This window comes from Balaenoptera musculus, chromosome 3, assembly GCF_009873245.2.
Source record: "Balaenoptera musculus isolate JJ_BM4_2016_0621 chromosome 3, mBalMus1.pri.v3, whole genome shotgun sequence".
Classification (NCBI taxonomy): Eukaryota; Metazoa; Chordata; class Mammalia; order Artiodactyla; family Balaenopteridae; genus Balaenoptera; species Balaenoptera musculus.
In genome coordinates this window covers 87,723,153-87,750,192 of record NC_045787.1, presented here as the reverse complement: position 1 = coordinate 87,750,192, position 27,040 = coordinate 87,723,153, and the positions used below count along the sequence as shown (strand labels likewise).

Genomic DNA, 27,040 nt, shown 5'->3' with positions numbered 1-27,040 from the left:
ACCATATTCATAGCACCTAGTGGATATAATCTAAAAATTCTGAGACAAAAATAAAAGGTACCTGAGTTTTCAAACCAGAACAATACTCCAGATGGTTCAAGTATTAACTTCACTACAAGTTAGATGTGAATCTTTGCAAGTCTCTTAAAATTTCTGGCCCTCAGATGTCACATAATTTGAAAGACCAGGAGGTTGAATCAGATGATCTCTTAAGATTTTGCATGGCTCTAAGAGTTATGATTTTATAATGTACAAAGTATTTTTAAGTACTGGGTGATAACGGTACAGCACAATACAAAACTGAATAATCATTCACTTTTTGGAAATCAAACCAAGCATTAAAACCAATAGTAACATTACCAGCTCTTTATGCCAATGACTCATAAATGACATTTGCTTGGTATATTTTCCCATAAACTATTTTCTAATATAGTAGTCAAGGATCATAGATCAGGAGAAGATGGATATTATTTCCATTTGAATAAATATGCTTTGGAAGTAATGAGTAAAGATATGTATACTAGAGTGACGCTTTGTGTTCTGTTAAAATTATACCATTTCAAATGGCTGGTTTTATTCCTTTCACCCTATTTTTTAAATAAAATTTTGCAATAGCTGTACTGCAACTGCATCATTTATATAAGCTAAAACTCTGTGTTTCTTAGTGTGAATTTAATGTCACATAAAAACCATTCTTTAAGTTCATTTTTCACTTTATATTATTCAATTATAGGACTCAAAGCTATCAAATGATTTCTCATATAGTTTATTTTTTCACTGTTATTATAAGATGTTTTGGAGAAATTTATGTTAAACCTAAATTTAAAGGTTTTAACATTAGTCCCTCATATGTTATATTTTCATAGGAATACAAACGCTATTTCTATTAAGTAAACATTCACATAATTCCATTAATTTAGAAATAATTTAAGAATGTAAATTATCTAATATAGGATATTTTTAGTATTTGGAAAAAATGTAGTTTTGTTTGTTTTGTTACTTTTAGTTTTTATTTATTTATTTATTTTTGGCAGCGTTGGGTCTTCGTTGCTGCGCACAGGCTTTCTCTAGTTGGGGCTAGTGGGGGCTACTCTTCATTGCGGTGCACGGGCTTCTCATTGCGGTGGCTTCTCTTGCTGCGGAGCACGGGATCTAGGCGCGTAGAGTTCAATAGTTGTGGCACGTGGGTTCAGTAGTTGTGGCTTGTGGGCTCTAGAGTGCAGGCTCAGTAGTTGTGGCGCATGGGTTTAGTTGCTCCGCGGCATGTGGGATCTTCCCGGACCAGGGATAAAACCCGTGTCTCCTGCATTGGCAGGGGGATTCTTAACCACTGCGCCACCAGGCAAGTCCCTGTTTTATTACTTTTAACTAACACGGTATATGAAGCTAAAAAAGTCTGCAGAGTAAAAATAAATATTTTTGAAACTAGATAAAAATTGCTTTTAATCATATATTTAAATAAATATATGTAGACATATATATTTACATATACACACAAAAAATGGAAATGTTTAAGAAATATTAAGAAAATGAAATGCAAACATTTACCCTAGAATCCCTTTCAGACTATTTGTTTAGCAAAATATTTTAACATATGATTCAAAGACAAACTTCAACCCTACCAATGTCTAAATTAATGAGATTTCTCAATGACTACTTAGTTATATACATATGCTTAACATTTTCAAGATTATACCCTGAAGCTAACAATAAAAACTCCATGAATAACAAAGGGGTGACAGAACTTGGGTTAAACAGGACTCATTCCCTGAACTGCTTGACATACTTATCCCTTCTAATTTATTCTCCTAAGAACACTGTTAAAATCGTAAGATCAAGCAATTGCTGTGATCAAACAGACAGAAACCTTGGAGTCAGAAACTCATGCATTTTCTATCACTTACTGGGTATGTGATCCTAAGTAAGTTATCTAAATTCTCTAAGTCTTAAAGGTAAAATCCAGGTAATTACACAGGAAGCATAGTGAAGATAACATTCAGTGAATTAACATATATAAAACATCTAGCATAGTATGTGGAACAGAGTACGAACTCAAGAGATGTTATTTCCCATATGTCCATCACCCTTTAAGCTTCCTCTCCTCTATGTCCATTCTCATCTTCTGATAAATACAAGTAGGTGGAGGAATGTGGATCACACTGATTATGTAGATGAAGAGAGAATAGAAGATGTGAGTCAAGAGAACATATCAAAAAAATCAAAGAATCTACAACTTCCACGGTAAGACAACACTTAAAGATTGCCTCCCCCAGCAACTCAGACATGCTGGTGAGAGGGTCAGCTATCCTACTGTATTTCTTTATATCTGCTAAATTATAAAACAGGAGTCATTTACAATGTGCACATGTACAAAACCGTAAAACGTACAACTGCTTGGTCATCTGAAGAGATTTACTAGCAAATAGAGAAAAACAAAAGATAATTTTTTTTAACTTCATATGTGCAATGGTTGATAAATTTTATTTTTATAATCCCAATAGAGTCTTCTGTTGATGCAATACTGAAAATTTCCAGATTTATTAAAGGAATATCCAGAGTAACTCAAATTTTCCTGTTCTCACCTTTAAAAGGCTCATCAATTTCAATATGACATTTAACACCAAGTTGTAATAAAAGCCACAGTATAAGTGGGAGAAGTAGGCTCCTAATATCCTGAGTTGTACAATAGGATAGATGGTGTTGCCATTCACTGAAATTTTAAAAAATACTAAGAGTGAACTAGGTTGCATTGGGTTGGGTTGGGTTATATTGAAGGGATTTTTAATTCAGCCTTAGATATGAGAAATTTAGTGTACTTCTAAGGCATCCAAGGAGGCATGTCAACTAGGCAACTGATTACACGGCCATAGCGTTCAGAGAGGAAATCTGAGAGAGAGTAATATACATGAGTCATCTTCAGGGGATCAGCTAGAGATAGAGTACAGAGAGGAGAATGACATAGCCTAGGGCCATGCCTTGGGTAACTCCAAAATATACTGGCTGAGTGGGGAGGATGAGTTTACAAAGAAGGAGTGGCCAGAAAGAGAGAAGTAAGATCTGTCACCTTCATCCATGTACAATGCTTGGTGTCAGTCTATTTATGTCTTGTAAAAATAAAATACAGTGTGTGTGTGTGTGAATAAAAAAAAAAAAAAAAAAAAAAGATCTGTCACCTTGGTCCCAAAGGCCAAGGGAAATGAAGTCAACAAAGATACTGTGAGGAAGTCAAGTAAGATAATTGCTAAATTTAGCAATATAATGATTTGAGCACTGATGATTTTATAGATATCCACCTATTTCAACGGTGACAGGGCAGAAGCCAGATATCTGTGGGTTAAGTACTAAGTGAGAGTGAGGAAATGAGTGCTCATTAGCACTCTTAGAACAAGTTTGACTAAGAAAACAGAAGGCAAAGACAGTAATTGAGGGAAAAGATGAAGATTAAAGACAGGTTATCTAGGGTGGTCAGAAAGGTAGAGATTATTTTCAGGAGTCAAAACTTAAGAATATTTAAAAAGTGAACACAAGACACAGTTGAGAAGAAAAGGTGAACATAATATATAAAACAATGTAAAATTTCTGGGAAAGTAAGAGATGATGAGATATAAAAATAGGCACAAGAAATAAACAGGACAAGGAACAGGTCCTCTATGGAAGTTAGGAAAGAGAACGGGTACAAACGTGGTGCATTTAGGTATCTAAAATATCTAGAAAATAAGGTACTTGCCACTTAATGATTCTAATTTTTTCTGTAATGGAGGAGAGGTCCATCTGCTGACTATGATGGGGTATATAACAGGATCAGAAATTTGAGAGAAGCAGAAAATATTTGAAAAGTTGTGTAGAAAGTAAGAGCAAGTATAGACCAGACAAATGCTACACATCACAATCCTTGAAAGTCTTGGCAAATCACACCAATTGGGAAAGTATGATAGCAAGAAATTTATATATTCTAGTCTAGGATTAGAGAAACCATACCAGTAACCCCTGTTGGAGATGCAAACAATGACCAAAGTCAGATTAGAAATTTTAAATTTTAGATCAAAATTTAAACCTTAATACAGTAGAAAACATAATTATTGAAATCAGTAAAAACAAGAGTATAGCAAAACAAGTAAAGTCAGAGAATCCATGAAAATATTTACAGATCCAGAAATCAGCAAGAAAAACAACAGTAAGACAAAAACAGCACAGCAAATATCAGAAGGATTTTTATAGGTGAAACAGACTGCTTTTTTAGTAAGTTTATTTGCTTCCTTCTAACACAGTAGAAACCAGTTTCTAGATAATACTGGTCTGTCACTTTCTTAACAAGGAATTCACAGTGAATCTGGTAGACTTTGCTGAGGGGGAGTAAAGACAGGTTTTAACAGGGTTTTTCAGGAAATAGTTCAAACCATTAAAACATTGAGACATATGATCAGTACACTATATTGATAAAAACACAAAATCACTCTTCTAGAGTCCTAGAAAGTAATTCAACCATACACAGTTTTATACTTAACATGAAGTTTCAGCTTCTAGAAATTACACGTCCATAATTCCATGTAACTGAAGTATTTCTATAAAATTACATCAATTAAACTTTCTTCCTTCAAATTATTTTTGTTTTACTCACTCAGACTTCTTTTCATAGGTCTTAGAAGATTCCTCAATCCTCTTCTCTAGCTCCAGGACAGCTTCCTCCTTATTTAAAAGCATCTGCTGTGTCTGTATAAGTTCCTCTGCTAAAGTTTTCAACCTAGAATGAACAGTTTCCTCATTATCAATCAATACATTAATTACACTCACTTTATACATACAAAAAAAAAGCACTCATATGTCTAAGGTTGCAATGTCCAAAACAGTAGCCGCATGTAATTTTACACTACCAAATGTAAAATAGCTAGTGGGAAGCAGCCACATAGCACAGGGAGATCAGCTCAGTGCTTTATGACCACCTAGAGGGGTGGGATAGGGAGGGTGGGAGGGAGATGCAAGAGGGAGGAGATATGGGGATATATGTATATGTATAGCTGATTCACTTTGTTATAAAGCAGAAACTAACACACCACTGTAAAGCAATTATACTCCAATAAAGATGTTAAAAAAAAAAGTTAATGCATATAAAAATATAAATTTAATTAATTAAGAGTAAAATTTCAGTTCCTCAGTTGCATCAGCCACATTTCAAGCACTCAACAGACACATGTGGCTAATGGCTACCTCTTTGGACAGAGAAAAGAACATTTCAATAATCACAGTGAGTACTCTTGGGCAGTCTGTTTTAGAGAGTCTTATTCATCAAATAGCAAAAGAGAAACAGAAAAAGAAAACGGAGAAAGAGAAAAGGACTAAAGTAAAAAATACCTGTCATCTCCCAGGAGGAGTGTATAGTGAAAATACCATGATTTTTGTTTTCAGAATAACATGTATTTATAATCTGGCTTTGCCACTTTTTATCTGAGATCCTGGGCAACTTGCTTAAGCTCATTGGATCTATTTTCTCTTTAGTATTTTGGGTACTGTAATACCTGCTTCAGAGCATTGTTTTGAAGATGAAATACACTAATGTATAAATAATGAATGGTACTTAGGAGGCATCTAGTATTATTTGCATAGGTCATCTCATTTAATTCTCACAACAACCTATGAGATAGATGCTGTTATCCTTATTTTAAAGAAAAGAAAGTAAGGCTCAGTCACATGGTAATTTAATACAAGCTATTTCTGTTTTCACATATTGCAATAGAGGTATTTTCTATTAATATATAGATTTGAATACAATTAAATACATAAAATTAATATATACCCATAGACCAATTTTTGGTTACATAAAATGCATTTGGTCCTGAATAGAAATATTTCTACCACAAAAACACACACAGCTGGAATCTAAAAAATTAACTTATTTACAAAACAGAAACAGACTCACAGACATGGAAAACAAATTTATGGTTATCAAAGGTGAAAGGGAGGGAAGGAATAAATTTGAAGTATGGGATTAACAGATACACACCACTATATATAAAATAGATAAGCAACAAGGATTTACTGTATGGCACAGGAAACTATATTCAATATCCTTTAATAACCTATAATGGAAAAGAATCTGAAAAAGAATATATATATATATATAACTGAATCACTTTCCTGAACACCTGAAATTAACACAGTATTTTAAATCAACTATAGTTCAATTACAAAAAGGAAAACTAAAATTGCTATAATCATAAAAAATACATACACAGCTATCATATCACATTAAAATTTTTATCTTCAGCTTTTTAAAGCAAGACATGAAACCCAAAACATACAAAATATTAAATAACCCAAGTATATGAATATTTGAATTTATTTAAAGTTAAAGAGATGATAAAGTCAAAAGTAAAAGTCAAACTTCGAAGAAATATTTGCATTGGGAATTACAAGCAAAAGCTCATGCAGAAAAACTCTTAGAAAAAAGTCAACCTTCTATGAAAATGGACAAAAACCACAACAGGAAGTTCATCAAGAAAAATTCAAATGATGAGTAAGCACACAGAAATATTTACACCCTGAACCACAAAAATAAATCTGCAAATTAAATGAATAGTAAGTTATTTTTCACCTACTAAATTGACAAGCGCGAAAAAGTGATAATATTCGGTATTCTCAATATTGTAGAAAGAAAGAAAAAGGAAGGAAGGAGATATAGGAAGGATGGAAGGGGTATGGGATTGGAATAGGGGGTGATTTAAGGACAAAAAAGCCTCTCATATTTAACTCTATATTTATCTATATTATTTAAATCTCATAACAAAAATGAATATGATTTTTAAACTATTAAATAATACGTAATAGAGATAGAAGAGGTAGAAAAACTATGAGACATAATCAGAACAACTCAAAATACAGGGAAGGAGGGAGAGAGGGAGGGAGGAAGGAAGGAAGACACATACCCTATTGATGTGACAAAACTAGCACAAATTTTTTAGTGGTCAACTTGGAATTGTCTCTCAAACTTCAAATTAGAATATTCTTTGACCATCTAAAAATCTGTCTTACCAAAATACTTTACAAAGTGCACACAATTAGTCCATATGAAGATGTTTGTTATAACACTGTTTATAAAACAAAAAACCAGAAAATATTTAAATGTTCATCAGCAGGGGAATAGCTGAATAAATTTTAATACATTTAAGATACAGAATAGCATAGAGTCACTAAAAAGAATGAGGTACACAAATAAAACGTTCTTCCAAGGCAAAGTCTTAAATTAAAAGGCATGATGCTGAAAAATACATATAGCATGGTTCCATTTATATTGAAATAAATGTATGTGTATATGTGCTACTGACTGAATTGTATTCCCTCAAAATTCATATGTTGAAATCCTAACCCTCAAAGTGATGGTATTTGGAGAGGGGAACTTTGGGAGGTAATTAGGGTTAGATGAGTTGGTGAGGGTGGAGCCTTCATGATGGGATTAGTGTCCTTAGACGAGACACCAGAGGGTTCACTCATGCTCTCTCTCTCTCCAATCCCAGGCAAAGAAGAGGTCATGTGAGTACACAAGAAGGCAGCAGTCTACACCCAGGAAAAGAGTTTCACCAGGACCCAAACTGGCCAGCACCTTGATCTGGAACTTCTAACATCCAGAACAATGAGAAGTAAATTGCTGTTGATTAATCCAGCCGTTCATGGTATTTTATCATGGCAGCCATAGCAGATTAATACACTATGTATGTATTTATGTGTGGAGAAAAACCAGGTTACTACAGACCAAACTTTCATCATCACTCTAAGGGATTTGGGATTGGAATAGAGCGTGATTTAAGGACAAAAAAGCCTCCCGTATTTTACTTTATATTTATCTATATTATTTAAATCTCATAACAAAAATTAATTTGATTTTTAAACTATTAAATAATAGGTAATAGAGATAGAAGAGGCAGAAAAACCACGAGACATAATCAGAAGAACTCAGAAAATAGTAATCCAGATTACTTCATCTATGGTTAGAGTTAAGCAACATAATAAATCTCAACAGGTTTCTGAGGGCAGTAATATATTACAGCAAAACATAATCAATGATGCTTATAATAATGATCCAGAATCATAAGGGAAAGGTTAAATTAGATAGGTATTTTTTTAAGAATATAGATATATTTACAAGAGACATACATCAAACCTGGTAAAATTATTTTGTTGAATTTGATGGCAACATAAGCTTTGATTATCAGGAAAATTCAGTTTTGTAGAAGAGTTCATATCCTGACTACTAGACACAGAAAGCATTACTGTATTAAAATTAGAGGTCATTCTCAAGAAACCTACATTTCAACTTCTGGCTTCAAGCTACTTATTAACAACTATAAATACATAAGTAAATAATACTCACACATAATGCTTTGCTCTTTATAAAACTCTGCCCTATATATAATCTCATTTAATCCACATGAAAGTCTGGAACACAGGACCCTACCTCTGTACCCGTCCTAATGCCAGTCTAGAGGTAATAAAGACAAGCTTCTCACTATTGCCTTGGCCATGTTGCATCTAAGCTGAATTTGATAGAAAGCTCTTTCCCTCTCTTTATCACTTTCCTCTCTTCTGTTCTTTTACTTTTCTCTCCTATACCTTTCTCTATTCTCTTCTTTTCTTCCTGCTCAATTTTCCATTCACCTCTCTTCTCAATTCTTCCTTCATTCATCTAAACAGGTGTTTACTAAGCGCATACCTTTGTGTCAGGCATGCTCCTAGACACTAGGGATACAACAGTAAACAAGTTTGGCTTCAGGAAACTTACATTCTAGTAGAAGAGACATCGACCTTTTTTCTTCCAACCCTCTCTTCTTCTTCTTTCCTCTCTTTGACTATTACTGTTTCTTTCCCTAGTTTCTTCTCAGTTCTTCTCACTGTACCATATTCTCTGTTCCATCCTGAAATAAATACATAGTCCCACCAAACTGTAAGATGCAGGCACCGTGGCTTACTCTTCACAGCACATCCCTTACACTTAGCACAGTGTCTTGCACACAGTATGTGCTCAACTCAGTTCTCTATGTCCTGTTCTTCTCATGAGTTCACACATTAAGCTTTTTTCTGCAATTCCCTAATAACTCCCAAGGCTCTCCTGATTCCAATCTTTCTGAAATATCTAGAAAGTGAAACCAAAGAGCTACCTCAATGTGGGAACAGCACAATTTATGACTTTCACCCACCATATGGGCTAAACTGATATATGAACCCCTACTGCAGTGGTGCAGTGAGGGAAGCTTTAGTTCTCTGTATATAGATGTCATTAGTATAGTGCTGACTCCTTTCATGCAAACATTTTATCATCAAGCTAATCACTTTACCTTTCTACATCAGATTAAGAGAATTATTTGTGTTTATAACTCTACACCTCTACTGCATTTTGTAAAGCACCTTACTCTGGTATAACAGACAACAGGTCTAGAAGCAGACGCTTTCACGTTCAATATTTACTTGGCTTTTCTAAACTTCCATTTTCTTCCCTAATAAAACGGAAATTAATACCTAATTTAAAGGGTTTCTGTAACTATGATGAATAGTTTTAAACTTCCTAACATGGATTTGGAAGCATAGCATATTCCCTATAAATGTAACTGTATATTATTAACCAACTTTACTAGTTTCGTAAGAAATATTTTTCTGAAAAGTAACTTTAAATTTTGTCTTCTAGGGAATTCCCTGGCGGTCCAGTGGTTAGGACCCCATGCTTTCACTGCAGAGGGCCCAGGTTCGATCCCTGGTCGGGGAACTACAATCCCACAGGCCACATGGCACAGCCAAAAAAAAAAAAAATTGTCTTCTACTTTTTTAAAGAATATTTTGTTAACATTGGATGCAAAAATTAACATTGCTCCCAAGGCAGAGGTAGGATTGAGTGTATTTTAAATAAAACTCAAGAACAGGTTATATTATTTATACATTATTCCTAATTAAGGACAAGTAAAGTAAAGAAATTGCAAGAATGCTACATCAAAAGTAGAGGAGCCATTCATAATTAGATGTTGTTTTTCCCTTTACAACAGTGTCATTTCCAAGAACTTTAACTTTTTGGAAATGTGAAGAATTTCAGTTCCATGAGAAATTAACATAAGCTTGCATGGCTTCGTTATTCTTGATGCAAACAAAACAGTATGTCTCTATACACACACATATACACACACATACACACACACATACATGTTGATTTGATGTGACATGACAGTAATAATATCAACACAGATCTAAAAGGAAGCAAAAAATGAGGAGTTTTACTATTGATTTCTTCATATTTATCACTTGGAAAAATTCAAGGGAAGACACTTGATTGTGGTGAACATCATAGTTACTCTAGTTAATTGTAGTGTTGCCCTCTTTTTACTTTGAAATGGCGTAAGAAGGGAGGAATGAGGTGAAAGCCAGAGAGCCCTGATCCACTGCTTAAACCACCTTAGACTGCCGAACTCCCTCTATCAGAGATCACTGGCACGTGGCAATTCTAGCCAAGTATATTAAAATCCAAATCTGCTAATACTTTCTACTTCCTTTAGCAATCATTCAGCCTTCTGAAAAATATCATATAAGCTTTCAATGAGGAATTAAATATGAAGTTGTGTATATGCTCAACTTGTGGCGTACACATGTCAGCTCATTTGTGAGAAGAATGAGGTGGTACTCGTGATTTCTTTTCAAATTTCTGATTTGTGCTAAAACAATTTTAACCCAGAAAGAGAAAGAAAACTACCACCAGCTTATTAGATTCTCTAAAGAGCTGGAAAGGTCCTAGAAGTTAAAACAAAGGCCTAGAAGAGCTAGTAAGACTTCTGTTCTCTGGCACGTCTGTTATGTTAGCTAGAATTTACTACCTGTTACATTGAGCAATGAAGGCTGGAGGAAGAAAGAAAGGAGACAAGAAAAAGGGAAGGAGAAGATCAGAGAAAAAGCAATAATAATATTAGTTTCCTCTACTTTATCTCGCTCTTGATCATGTCAAAAAAAATAGTACCCCTTCTTGAGGCTTTAATTTTTTACAGCCTTAGCGCAAACAAAGCATAGCTGAGCTTTATGCAAAGTCTTCTTAAATAAAAAAATTGAGCAAAGATAAGCCTTTGAAGTCATAATTTCTTAATATTTCTAAATCTCTACAGACCCATGGTTGCAAATTCAAAGTAGAAAAGACAAAGAAGATTCAGAAGAATGGAATTATATGGGGAAAATATTGTCCCTTTTCTCCACCTGGAGTGGAATGGATTAAGAGAAAAACATTCCAGTATACACAGGTTATATATAGATGACTTAATAAATGTAAAAATAGTTTGCAAATTTCAAAGAACTATTTACCATGATGTCATTGTTGTATATGTTCTGTACACAAATATAACAGTAACAGTTCAAAAGGCTTATTTAAATTTTTAAATTAGATATCATGGCATACTTAAACAATCATGATGCAAGTATTGAAATGTCATAAAATGACACTATCTCATTAAAAAAACTCACAAAACTGACATAATACTTAACATGTACTGACTGACAAGCACAGTTTTAAGTACTTTAGAAATAGCACTTAAATTCACATCAGTCTTATAACAAAACTATTAATATTATTTTCATTATCATATGAGGAACTGAAGTACAGAGAGGTTAAGGATCTTGTCCAAGTTCACAGAGCTGGTATGTGGAAGACCTGGTATTAGAGCCCAGGCAGCTTAAACTCTAAGTCCATGATCTTAACAACTACTATTCTCCATCTTAGTAATTCCACCTCATAAAATTTATCCAATATATATGCTTCAACAAGTGCGCAAAGCTGTAAATACAAGGATGTTTATTGTGCCACTACTTACACTCGCAATAACCAAAGGTGAATTTACTATGATGCTAATGACACATAACCTTCAGAAACCTCACCTGCATGATACATTCCAAGGCCCCATACTTAACTTTATATTTGTAAATTTGTATAGTTTTTCTGTTAGATGTTCCTCCCCTCCAAATTTTGTAAGCTTCAGGCTCGACAGAACCTGCATCTGCCGCTGGCAATAAAAAAAACTACAGTAGAAATAACATAAATGTCCATCAATAAATAACTAAATTAAATGAATTATGTTACATACATGAAAGCAGGAAAACACTGTACACTATTAAGAAGATTTCATATATGTTAAGAAAAGTAGATGATGCAAGAGTATGCATAGAATAACTCCACTTAAGAATACAATTTATATACATTCATATGCTTGTATATACATTCTGGAAAGATACATAAACTTTTTTCATGAATTCACACTAGAAGGTTGAAATAGGGTCAAAAAAAAAGGGAGAACTTTGATTTTCACTGTATACCCTTTTGTAAGATTTTGCAGTTTTATCATCCACATGTATTAGCTAGATAATTTTTAAAGATTTAGTTGTATTTAAAAGATACAAAAGCTTAAAGTAATTATTGTGGATAATAACAAGCTTCTAATACTTATAACAATACTTTATATATCTTCAAACCATTGGCTATTATTATTTAAATCATACAGCGCTCTTAAAGAGACCCAACTTCCTAAAAAATTATAAATTGCAAATTCCTAATACTGTCACATTAATTGTGACATTTGGGTTAATAAAAACCCAAGTGGAATAAGGGTTACAGTTGCCTGAAGTAACTTTTCTGACAACTCTTCTTCTCTATTACTGCCACATAAATTGAAGAAATAAACCATTTCTTGGAAACTCTTTCTTAAAATACAATTGCAGCAGCATAGCAATTTATGGATGACCTTCTCTCCCATGTCACAAATCTATTAGCTTTTCTCAAGATTAAACAGATTAAACTGAAGAGGATGGCTCCTAACCAACCAGGCAAAAGTTGTGAATTTCTCCTAATATACAACCTAATCCACCTCAATACAAAAAATCCACCTGCCTTCTATGATTTATTTCCCTTAACCAAACTGTCCTTCTAAAATATCATCTGCCTTCTAACATTTTACATATTTCCAAATCTTCCCAACTCACTCACTCAAAAAGTATTTGCCTAACACAATCCAATATAACTGCAGTATATGTTTAAACAAAGACCAAAATTGAGTTAAGATTATAAATGAAAACAGCCAAAAACAGACATAACAAAAACCGAGGTCCTGCTTAACATGTGACAGTACTGCATTATTTGTCATTCCATTAATTGATAAGGTTGATTCAGACATGCCAGTGGGTTAACTTGGTGTCATTCCTTACAACAGAAGTCAGCAAACATTTTCTATAAAGGTCTGGAGAGTAAATATTTTAGTCTTTGCCCCCATGAGGCAAAATCAAGGATATTATGTAAGTATTCATATAGCAAAAGAGAAAACAAATATTCACAAATATTTTATCGACAAATTTAAAATATAATAATAATTGGGTACAATTTATTGTAACACCAGTCTACTAATAAGGACAGAAATCTTTGGAGGGTGCTATTATTTCCTTTCACTGGGACTCAAAGTTAGTGGTTATCAACAAAATCCACTAGAATATTCACTTGTAAATGAAGATATGTAATGAGATTTTATGTATTTCACTTTGAAAAGATGGGTACTGCCAAATACTAGTATCAATCCATGAGCATATTTTAATTGAGAATATTTATTGCTTAGCAGGCATTTATAAAATTATATTGCATGCTTTTTAGCATGTCATTACGTTGCAGATTCATCACTTCTAATTGAAAGTTATGTGGGAATTCCTCAACTGCACAGTTAAATGGATTTTGAAATGTCAAAATATTTGTACCGAAGTCCAAAATTCACTGCTGGAAATGTAGTTTGAGCTCAAAAAATACATCAGCTACAAATTTGGTGGGAATGGTGATCTGGCTTCATGTTTTAATGTTTGATAGTACAAAAAGTATATAAAACTGCCTGACATTACCTGGGATTCAAACAACATTAGTTGTCATCTAAATGACATTACTGGAGTACAAGTTCTGTATCTAAGCACTGAATTATATTGTAATTTTAGGTTTAATTCATTACATAGCTAATTTCCAAAGCTTTTAGAATTTAGTGTTCAATAACAGTGGTTGAGGGAAATTCTGATTATCAGAAAAATTTCAATCATGACTCTGAGCTCAAAAAAAATCACAATAAAACTTTACCAGCTCTAAATCATCAAAGTCCTATATGACAAGGCAATTCAGGATATTCAGTTTCAATGTCTGACAAAAATCCGTGAAATTGATGATAGTCAAGTCCAGGAGAGCAAATGAAGTTCACTGTTGACATTACTGGTTCAATAACCATATGATTAGATTACAACATTTTCCACAAAGTGCCACTATTGAATAATACAATGAATAACCACAGGATTTAAACACCTAACATTTTCACAAGCTTTGTAAATTGTTCAACTAAACCTGTTTCTGATCCACACATATTTTTAACAACATCAGTTGTAAAATACATCTTAACAGATTCCACTTCAGTTTGTACTGAATTAGTGTTTTCTCAACTTCAATGAAAATATTCTTGTTTGTAGTTGATCCACACAGGCTATTTATTCATCAAAAGTAATTCTTTAGTTGAAATCATTTGTCGTGTTTTTTTTAATTTACTAATGATTTAGCTCCCAATGTTCTCAACCCTTCAAGCAAATGTTCTTGCTGAAAGAGTAATGGTCATAAACTTATTTTCTCCCGACATATTTCTTCAGTTACTGCAGTAAAACACTATTAATTTACCACTGATAAATGGTTTTCTTTGCTTGGCAAACAAATAAGCCACCCATAAACTTATTTTGGCTTCATCCACATTTTCATAATTTATTTTTCTGAAGAAAGTCTGCTGTGATGAGGTATTCCAGTTTAACTTTTTTAATTTTTCTGACTAGTGCTCTCCTGTGAGTCAGTAATATTGAGACGAGTGCTTAGTCTGATAATGTCAACATTTATTATTTTAGCACAGCCATAGTGCCAGTGCATGATAAACACAATGCTTTGCCATCTAATTCAATAACAAAATAATCCACACTCCACTGTGTCTTAAAGTGTGACATCCAAAATCCATTTTCTCTTCTTTTCTTGTTTTGACATGACATGCATGCACTGATAATAAAAAGTAAGTAAATGCTGTAGTACAATGATATGTGTGGCATTCAAAACACTGTTGAATTATAACCATGTCACTGTGATTTATAGTATGCCAAGCAGCAGTGTGAAGTGATGAGAATGCCATATATGGTCACAACTGCTCAACTCTGCCACTGTAGCAGGAAAGCACCCATAGACAACAGGTAAATGAATTAGCATGGCTGTGTTCCAATATAACTTTATTTATGTACTCTGATGTTTAAATTTCATATAATTTTCATATATCAAAAAATATAGTTCTTCTTTTGACTTGTTTAACCATTTAAAAGTGTAATGAGCAGTCTTGGCTCATAGACTGCACAAAACAGGTGGCTAGCTGGATTTGACCTATAGGCTATAGTTTGCTGACTCATATCTCACAAAATCCAAGATAATCACTTTTCCACATAGAGAATTACCATTCTTCAATTAAGAGATCTTATTTATATTCCACTGTAAAAGTTAAACATGTTCTGACTTTAAATTTTTTTAAATGTACTGGGAAACATGAGGCCTGAGGTTAGGCTTTACTTTAGAATATAAGACTAGAGAGTTAAACACAGTCTTCTAGAATTCCAATATATTTCCTACTGATAGGTAATAACAACTTATGATAAAGAGACCTCATTTGAAACTAGAAAATTGAGTCAACAAAAGAACTAAACAGGACCTTTACTCTCTACCGTTGTACTAAAATTAATCAAAATTCCTCTTTTGGCACACATGTTAATGTTCATATTTTGGAGCAACTTGCTATCTTTAATTTGCCTCACTTAAACTATGTATTCATAATTCCATTTACCCTGTTTAGTTTGCAATAGATCACAAATTGATGCCTCATCTATCGAAAATGCCAAAACCCACACAACAGACACTTAAATATATTCTTCTAATGTTCCAAATTTTATAGACCTTTTTTTCAAGTTATTTGGATGAACTAAAATTACTGAGTCCCCAATGAGTCAATTAAGTAGTGATTAGATGACAGGAAATATTTGCATATATAATCTTAATAAATGGATGATTAAAGTCAATAAAATATAGTACCTCTTCCAGCCTTTGGCAAAGAAGGGTGATCCAAAAATGAGGTAGATGTCAAAGGGGTGCTGGAGGGGAAGGAGAGAGGCTGTAGATGATAGAGACAAAGGAAGCAACCTCAGATTCAAGCCTGAAGGTAATACAACCTGAACGCATGTGTGGTGGCACATACATGATCTCAGGTGCTAAAATTATCAGCGGCTGAGAAATAGCCCTCTACCACATAGTGATCTACCATGCAAAAACATTTCCAATAAATAGGAGATAAACAAACAACCTACAAATAGCTGAGTTGAATTCCTCTCTCTCTCTCTCCATATGTGTGTGTGGGGGGGTGGTGTATTACCTTTATAATTATAGCTGATAGATAAATAATGAGAGTATGATAAAAATGCTTTGTGGCACATATTTAGATGGGTAAATGCAGTAACTTTGTCATTTACTATTATATCATTAGATTTCCATCAAATCTGAAAAGGGGGCAGGCAGCAACACTGTATAATCTTGTTTTAGATATAAATACTAATTGTGTAATAATCTCAGAATCTCATGCATTTACTTGTGAAAGCTCTACATGATACAATAAAGAGCAACCAAGAATATAAACTATTAAATTTATGAGTGTTTGCTAATGAAAATAATTTTTATGCTATATTTAGGAATCTAAAAAAAAAAAGAAAAAAGAAAAAATTCACAGGTATCTTTTTATGACTAGCAAAGTGAAAGAGATAACCTCAGGGAAAGGGCAGCTCTTTAAACTTCAAATACCTTACAAGTCAAGACTAGTCCAGAAGTATGGTAGATCAGAAGAAAAAACAGAGTTAAAAAGAAATTCCAGTTAGACTACTGTAAAAATGCTAATTTTTCCCCAATAATGCTATACAACTTGAAGAATATAAGTTAGAAAAGTTTAACAAAAAAGACATTGTTCTAATATGAAAGATATTCAACTAAAGCAGTAGTCCTTAGCCATTTTGGGTTAAGAAGCCCTCTGAAAATTTGCACACACCCTCCCCCTAGAAAGTAAAACACACATTTCTACAAAAAGTTTTAACGGGATACAGCAGATTTTTTAATCCTGTCTGCACATTAAAATCACCTGGAAAGTTTACAAAAAATTCCCATGCCTAGATCTAACTCTCAGAAAATCTGATTTAATTGGTTTGGGTCAGGTCCCAGGCATCAGCATTTTTTAAAGCTCCCTAAGTGATCCTAATATGAAGCCAGAGACAAGATTCGCTATTCAGAAACTCCCCGAAATATCTCCATAAAACCATCTTCATTCACTCACTCATTCAACAAAGATGTTAATAAATCACCCACAACATCTGACATCCAGCCAAGAATTCTGAAGAGTCCAAGAGAAATGTAATCCAATTTTTTCTTTGTTTCATAGTCACTACTAATCAGCAGTCCGACAGATTGCCAGTATGACTTCTATTTATGGAAAAATTCTCCAGAAGTCAAAAATTAATGATTCTCATTTCCAAACAAATGTAACCTTTCACAAAGGATAGGGTCACTGATCACTTAAACAAACATAAAGGAATGCAAAACAAAAAGAAAAATGTTTCTGAAGTTTTCCTTAATACCATTCTTTATTAATGCATTAGAGCTTTTAGATGGGCTAAGAAAAAATATAGAACAAAAAGAAGCACAGGCCATAAAATATTAGCATTTTCAAAAAGAGCTTTAAGAGTGTTCTATTCTAAAAGTACATAAAGCAATGTGACTAAGGAACAAAGGTTTAGTGAAAGGATAAGGAACTAACATAATGGGAAGGAAAATAAATAGCTAATATTCTGGAGAGAGCCATGCTAACATAAGTTTTCAAATAAAACTGCAAACAGATGAGAAATAAAACCACATTTATTTAACATTATTATAAATATTGGCCCCAACATGCTTCCCTACATACCCCATTGATTCACCTCCATTCCTAAATATGTTCTATGTATATACAAACATATATGTACTTTTTTATTAATAGACTCATTCCATAAATGTTATTCTATAACTTGTTTTTGCTTTTTATCATATACTCTGGTGATCTTTCCATACAAGCATATATAAAAACCTATCTTATTCTATTTAAAACCTGAATAATATGGGAAAATTGTGGGGTTAGTATAGACCTAACATAATTCATTTACCAATCCCTTACTGATGAATATTTAGTGTGTTTCCAGTGTTTTGCCACTGTTTTGAGACCTGTATAATCCTTGGTCTCTATCCAAACTATATATGTGTGTGTGTGTGTGTGTGTGTGTGTATATACACACACATATATATGTGATTTCTCAGAAACCCTCATTCATACACAGATATTAATAAGTGAGAAAGTTTAACCTACAAATTGTTTGAAATGTTTTTGTATATACCAAATTTAATAATTAATGAACGTGACATAATATTATACCTTGTAACAGTTTTCTTTTCATATTTTGGAATTAACAAAAATTTTTCAGATCTCAAACATAGCCAGAGGCCCCTGAAAAACCTAAGCATTGTGCTCAGAGTCCTTAATGTACAAAACCACCCCAAGCAGTAATTTAAAAAACAAGAACAAAAACCAATACATAGAAATACAAAAGACCCCAAATAGCCAAAACAAATAGAACAGAGCTGGAGGAATCATGCTCCCTGATTTCAGATTATACTACAAAGCTACAGTAGTCAAAACAGTATGGTATTGGCACAAAAGCAAACACATACATCAATGGAACAGAATAGAGAGCCCAGAAAAAACCCCACATACTTACGGTCTATTAACCTATGACAAAGGAGGCAAGAATATACAATGCAGAAAAGACAGTCTCTTCAATAAGTGGTGCTGGGAAAACAGAACAGCTACATATAAAAGAATGAAATTAGAAAATTCTCTAATACCATGTACAAAAATAAACTCAAAATGAATTGAAGACCTAAATGTAAGATAGGAAACCATAAAACTCCTAGAGGAAAACACAGGCAGAACACTCTTTCACATAAATCATAGAAATACTTTTTTGGATCTGTCTCCTAAAGCAAAGGAAATAAAAGCAAAAATAAACAAATGGGACCTAATTAAACTTAAAGATTTTTGCATCACAAAGGAAACCATCAACAAAACAAAAAGACAACCTACTGAATGGGAGAAAATATTTGCAAATGATATGACCAATAAGGGGTTAATATCCAACATTTATAAACAGCTCATACAACTCAACATCAAAAAAAAAAACAAACAACCTGATTAAAATATAGGCAGAAGACCTGAATAGACATTTTCCCAAAGACGACATGCAGATAGCCAACAGAAACATGAAAAGATGCTCAACATCGTTAATCATCAGGGAAATGCAAATCAAAACCACAATAAGATATCACCTCACACCTGTCAGAATGGCTATCAAAAAAAGAACATAAATAACAAATGTTGGCAAGGATGTGGAAAAAGGGAACTCTCATACACTGCTGGTAGGAATGTCAATTGGTACAACCACTGTGGAAAACAGTATGGAGGTTTCTCAAAAAACTAAAAATAGAGCTACCATATGACCGAGCAATTCCACTCCTGGGTATATATCTGAAAAAATGAAAATGCTAATTTGAAAAGATATATGTACCGCAATGTTCATAGCCATGTTACTGACAATTGTCAAGACATGGAAGCAACTGAAGTGTCCATCAAAGATGAATAGATAAAAAAAGATGCTGTATAGATATACAATGGAATACTACTCAGCCATAAAAAAGAATGAAATGTTGCCATTTGCAGCAACATGGATGGACTTGGAGGGTATTTGCTAAGTGAAATAAGTCAGACAGAGAAAGACAAATACTGTATGATATCACTCATATGTGGAATCAAAAAATATAACAAACTAGTGAATATAACAAAAAAGAAATAGACTTACAGATATAGAGAACTAACTAGTGGCTACAAGTGGGGAGCCAGAAGTAGGGAGGGACAGTGTAGGGGTAGGGGATTAAAACATACAAACTATTATATATAAAATAAGCTACAAGAATATATTGTACAACATAGGAAATATAGCCAATATTTGGTAATAACTAAGTGGAGTATAAACTTTAAAAATTGTGAATCACTATATTGTACACCTGTAACTTATATAATATTGTAAATCAACTATACTTCAATTAAAAAAAAAAAACTAATACACAGAACTTACTATGTGCCAGGGACTCTTCTAAGTTTTCCACATTTACTCATACATGTAATCTTCACAACAACACTATGAATTTGGTGCCATTATTATTACCATTTTACATTTTGAGGAAAATGAGGCATAAAAGGATTAAATAATCTGTCCATTTTCACAAAGGTAATAAGCCATACTGTCAGGATTCAGACCCAACCAACTCAATATGTTAAGGTTGTACATATATCTTTGCGTACTTGTATGCTAAAGTCCTAGGAGTGGAATTTCTAAGTTAAAAGGTTTGCAAGTTGAATTTTGATGTATATTGCCAAATTATTCTCCCAAAAGGTTATACTAATTTATATTTCTGCCAAGACTTTATAAGAAGGCTTATTTTCCCATATCCTACACAACACTGGGTACTATAAAATTACGTAATCCTTGCCAATCTAGTAGTTGAAATAGCTTCTTTTTTAAAAAATGTGTATTTCTTTAATTGTCACAGGATTACTGGTCATTTGTGTTTATTTTTCTGGAAACTATGTGTTCATTTGTTTCATTCATTTCTATTGCACCTAATATTCCAACATAAACAACAAAATTAGCAAATCAATGCCTCAGTAAAGAAAAGATATAAGTTTACATTTAATACACTAACATTATGGTAAAAAGGAAGATTTTCCTCTTACATTAAAATATATATATACACACATATATACACATATACATACATATACATGTTTTAATGGAATTAATTTAGAATATTTTAACAGTGCCAATAGACACATTGAATAACTCATTCTTGGAATAAAATTCTTGAGGAAAGTCTAATCTTAAACTCATATCCTGAATTTAGACACTGTTCAACAAAATATAGCTAAAGTTTTGCCTCAGTAAGAGGTAAGCAATTAAATCTATCACATTATCAAAGATTTATTACCTTTAATTTATTGCATTTTTGTTCATTGCTTCATCACCACAATTAAGAAATAATGATTTATGAATATAACTAGTTTTGCTCTAATTATACCCTAAAAAGCAATAAAACAAATTCTTCTTTAGTCACAAAATCTCTTATTTTACATAAGCTTATAACAGGTAGCTATTTTTAATTTTACCTCATAACACTCCAATATCTATATGCTCATTCTTTCTTGGTGTATTAAATTAAATTAATCAATTGTAGCATAAACTCCTTGAAAGTATTAAACCTTACAACCTTAAACACACAGTAAATATATTTTGATGAATAAATGAATGAATTATTTGGGGGTAATATGATGACTTAAAAAAACAAGAGTAATTTATGTCATGTTCCTTCACCAAGCAGCACAGGAATTAAGGAATGGAATTTGTCACTGCACAAGAATTGAGAAACTCTACCATCTATTTTATGACATGCATTCAACTCTATTGTTAAGAGCAGAGTTTCTCAACCTTGGCACTACTGACATTTTTGGCAGATAATTCTTTGTTGTTGGAGGCTGTCCTGTGAACTGTAGGCTGCTTAGCAGCATCCATGGCCTCTACCTTCCCAACTGATAAATAAAAATGTCTCAGACATTGTCAAATGTCCCCTGGGAACAAAAATTGCCCAGGGTGAGAACCACTGGTTTAGAGATAGCTGACATTGTAAGAGTATATCTAAAGTCAAAAAGAGATTCCTGAGAAGGGTCTTAAAACTTGAGAAATAGCTTGAAGAATCGCATTATGGCTTCTCAAAAAGACACTCTAATGCAGGGTACTCCCACGTCTCCATTCCTCTCATCAACAGTCAGTCCCCCGTAACTATTAAGCCTTCATCTTGGACGAGGTAATTCAACAAGCATTTGTTAGTTTCTTCATCCCATCTGGCCAACTTTAAAGACATTAAACCCCTTACCAAGAGCTAGTCCCAGGATCCTACCACTTAATTATCTGTAACACTACAATGTCACTGAACAACAGAAGGAAGATTGTTTAATTACATAGATAGGAACTTTTGGCTGTGTTTTTTGAGGTAAAATTTCAATAAGTCAGATGATATAACATGTCCAATACTGAAAAGAAAATAAGTATGTAATCATTTCTAGCTGTAGTTCTCACACAGGTATAGGTACATACAACACTTATTAATAAATATAAGTTTCTTTGTGTTGCTCCTGAACAAAATCAGCAGATAGGTTAAATATCTTTAAATATACTTTAAAAGTAGAATGCCTTAATTATGTTTTCTAAATTTTAAAATGTACTGTTAATAGCCTTAAATGTTTGAAAAGGACAAAAAACACATTAAGATTTCTCAAAATTCTTTTAAAATTTTATGCAATAATAACAAAAAGTGAAAAAGGAATTGATATAATAGCCTATAACAGAAGGTACCCTCTCTAAAGAGAAAAGAACTCAAAAGTCAAATTTTTATACTAAATGCTTCTGACATCTATAAGTCTCTTCTTATCTCTAACACTCATTGTCCTCATTTCCAAAATGGTTCTGCTATTTAGAGAATGAAAGGGATAAAAAAAATTTCTATAAATTTTGGAAAAAATAAAGCATTATTCCAATATAAGATATCAGCAATAACTGGGCAAATGAATGTAACATCACACAGAATTTTGATTTTCAGAATTACCGAAATTAGTGATGATAATGGGTAAAGTTAACATATTTCTCAAAACATTTCACTCTGACCAAAGATCAGTTCATGTTTAATTTACTTTTCATTACTTCCAAGAAAATAAAAATTAGAATTTTAAATCTGATAAAATTTAACGATAAGTAGTAACACTAATATTTAAGCTTCAGATTTTCTAAATACTTACATTACTTGCAAACTTTCTGCTGTTAAATTATTCCACATAATCTCATTTGCCTGTAGATTTTCATTATCTTCTAGTAAGGAAGTATCAAACTCAATTTCTTGCTCTTTAGCAGCTGTCGTTCTAGTAAAGTATGCCAAATAATTTTGATCAATATGAATGTACTATCATAATATGTCTTAGTACATACCAAAGGCAGAATATTTGTTCTTATTTAAAATTATGTTAACAAAGTAGAGTAAAAACAAATAGAATAAATCAAACTAAATCTTAGGCCTCAAAGATCTAGTCAAGTAATTTCAGCTTAGCTTCCTCATTTGTAGAATACAGATATTAACCTGCTTTATTCCTTCCTCAATGGTAATGAGTATAAAATAAGATGATGCATGCATGAAAAAATCATTGATTATTATTACTATAAAGTTTAACACAAACAGAAAACCGTAAGTTTATTATTATTTAATTGTTAAAAAGAAAATACAATTTCATGGATTAAATATGGGTTTAAGCAGCGATGTAGTAACAACTGAAAAACTTTTCAAGTTCATTATATAAATTAAATAGTTATCATCATTGAGAAAGGATTTTGAAAATAATTAAAAACAAATTAATATGAAATAGCCTATTTCCTAACAAGCTCTTCAATATTTCTTATTTTAATTCAGTTAAATATTATATGGTTAAAAAAAAAAAGTAATACTGTCATAAATACTGAAAGAAGAATGAAAATATCATACATACCTGTGAACATCTATAAAATTATTGTATTCTGTGCTAGGGTCTATCTGTTCAACTGACATTTGAATCTCTTTATGGACATTCACTATTTCCTCTGTAACAAGACTGGTTATCTGGCTGTATTCATCAAATATACCTTTCCTGAAAAGAAAAGAAAATTATACAACATTTTAAAGTTTTATCAGGGAAACATAGGCCCAAAAAGGATTTAAAACAATATGAAATATAATGCCAATTTTTACAGATGGTGATTTAACACACCACCTTATTTCATATACCTGGATAGTGAAGTGAAGAGATTATACACGTGTACAGATTAACAACTTACATTTGATATAATATAATAATTGTAAATGATCTACAGTTAAGGCATTACATCGTCCAATATCTATCTAACATATCCAAAGTGTAAGCCAGTGCTAATAATCACTTTCCATTTCTAAACATCACCACTGAAATGCTGATTCCGTAACATGGAACTGTGGATCAACTCCTGTCTATCTAATGTTTCGTTCAGTGCCTGCCGCTTCCTCACATGCCCTAGCTCCTGGTTCTTCTCTTGCTCTTGGGCCTCTGCTCTTTTTCATATTATACTTAGAGAGTTTAATTGGTTTATACCTTCAATGACATCTTAATCTCTTCTCCTAACCTCCAGTTAGTAGTAAAAATAATCATAAAAGTTATTGGACTTATCTAATAAATGCAAAAGGAAAAACTATTCTGTTACAAAGACCCAATCCCCAACTTAAGAATGCTATGCCCGGCTTCCCTGGTGGCGCAGTGGTTGAGAATCTGCCTGCCAAGGCAGGGGACACAGGTTCGAGCCCTGGTCTGGGAAGATCCCACATGCCGCGGAGCAACTGGGCCCATGAGCCAAAATTACTGAGCCTGCGCGTCTGGAGCTTGTGCTCCGCAACAAGAGAGGCCGCGATAGTGAGAGGCCCGCGCACCGTGATGAAGAGTGGCCCCCGCTTGCCACAACTAGAGGAAGTCCTCGCACAGAAACGAAGACCCAACACAGCCATAAATAAATAAAAACACACATTTAAAAAAAAAAAAAAGAATGCTATGCTGTAAAAATATACCATTGCTCATTAGTAGCCTTAAAAATGTGGACAAACAAGCTTATCCTGCATATACCCAAATAAATATAAGGCCTTGTTTGTTTTTCTTTTCCAAAGTCATCACTCATAAAAAGTAATCCTACAAAACCTCTCTTACTATGAAGCATTCTCTCAATTACTTCATTCTGAATAGCAAAATACTGTTTGGGTTAAAAAAAAATTAAATTCAAACTGCTTCAGGCAATGCTAGCTTGGAATGATTACAGAAATCACCTGATAGACACAGTTTAAAGAAAAGAGGGAGGCAGAGAAACTTAATACAGATTTAGTAAATATCCCTGGGGTTATGACCTCACAATTGAAAGTACTGAATGATATTAATGTAAATAAGACTATCTAGATAATTCTTAAAAAGCAAAACAGTAAGTGGTTATGATGTGGAGATCATTAACACATCTTTAAGACAAATGGGAAAAAAAAAGGAAGAAGTCTCCTAATGTTATATGAATGAGTATTTGTGACATAGGATTCAATTTCAGTGATACTATCATGCTTGGATTTTTTTAAATGCTAGGTCTAAAAAAATTTATTACAAAGTAAAGATAATACACTGTGTGAAACTATTATATGTCTCAAAAAAGGATGTTCTTGTGATGATGAAGACACTATTATTGAAGATTCATATGGAGAGTTTGAGAAAATATTGATTCATAAAATGAAAGTAGGAAAGGAAACGTTTATAGATCAACAATATGTAATTTAAAGTAGACATTACTAAATTTATGAATTAAATATTTTAAGTAGACATTTCACTATTTCATCAATACCCTTAAAAGTTGACATATTCAAGTTGACTAAAAACACTTTATCTTTTTTTGGGAAATGGGGGATCACCTAAACCAGCAAATAAAGGAGATGAAGTCTACCATAGGGTGGCATATTGAATTGATCTGTATGGTAAACGTGTATGCATTTGAATTACTGACCAACGTTGTTTGCTCCTTGAAGGGAAAAATTGTGAGCTACTCATCTCTACATCTGCAAGCACCAGGGTGCTTTGCATACAGCAGAACTTCAATAAACATTTGTTCATTTTAATCTCATACAACAAAAAGCTGGCAAATAAACCAAAAAATTATTTCCTTTGGGCTTATCAGTTGCTCAGGATTTAAACCCAGTCCTCTGGAGGTAGATATCCACTTCTTAACACTTGTCAAGGGAATTCCCTGGCAGTCCAGTAGTTAGGAATCTGTGCTTTCACTGCCAAGGGCCCAGGTTCAATCCCTGGTTGGGTAACTAAGATTCCACAAGCTGTGTGGCACGGCAAAAAACAAACAAACAAACAAAAACTAACACTTGTCAAACTAAAGATTTTTTTTTTTCAGCTAAATTTCTAGCTAACTGGAGCAAAACAAAAACATACAAAAATAAGAGACATTCTTGGGGCTAGCTAGAAGGTTGCGGAGATGAGTGAGTGTAAACTGAAAGGATAACAGAAGTGAAAAACAAGGTAGAAGAGGTGTGAAATACCCATTGAGCTAGTTCAATGATGCAGCTTACAAAACAAAGACAATTTTTATACGAAAGGTGAACTAGCAGAAAAAAAAATGTTAAAATCATTTTATGAAGGGATTTTATATCAAATAGGAAATGTATCTTACAGTGCTTTTATCATTTCTTCTTGCATCTTTTGTAAGGAATCCAGAAGCAGAGGAAGTGTAGTGTCATAATACTGATTCTGATGAAGCTGCGCCCCTTTCAATGCCAATACATATTGATTATGCAACATATGAAGTTTCATTGTGGCTTTGTCGTAACGTTCCTTAGCCTTTTCAGTTTCTTTCCCTGAAAAAAACATTGAATAAAGTTAGCAAAGAGATAATTTTAAAAGTTCTATCTTCACTATGTGCAAACTGAGTTACCACTATTTCATGTTATCTCATACATTTTATGAATAATCAAAAGGTTACTGAACATATACTATGTTTATTTGCCAGTACTTTGTACAAAGGATGCTCTGAAGGAAGCATGCACTGCAGTAAATGTTTGGTGAATAAAGGTTAATGGACAATTTTTTGAAAAATTGTACAGATATATGATCCTTCTCATCTTCAAGGAGCTCACACCAAACTGGAACAACAGTGCACGTGAAACTGTATAACCAAGAAAACAAGAAAGTTT

General features: G+C 33.0%; 1 protein-coding gene across 6 annotated transcripts in view; it reads right to left on the bottom strand.

The window, feature by feature from the left end:
* FER (FER tyrosine kinase) overlaps positions 1-27,040 on the bottom strand; it is a 462,873-nt gene that overhangs the window by 313,673 nt on the left and 122,160 nt on the right. For all 6 annotated transcript variants that reach the window (XM_036847883.1, XM_036847884.1, XM_036847879.1 and 3 more), the window contains 4 exons: positions 26,521-26,704; positions 23,799-23,936; positions 23,061-23,180; positions 4,619-4,741 (listed from right to left, as the gene is read on the bottom strand). In XM_036847883.1, the coding sequence (XP_036703778.1) occupies positions 4,619-4,741; positions 23,061-23,180; positions 23,799-23,936; positions 26,521-26,704 (565 nt within the window). The remainder of the gene's footprint in view (positions 1-4,618; positions 4,742-23,060; positions 23,181-23,798; positions 23,937-26,520; positions 26,705-27,040) is intronic.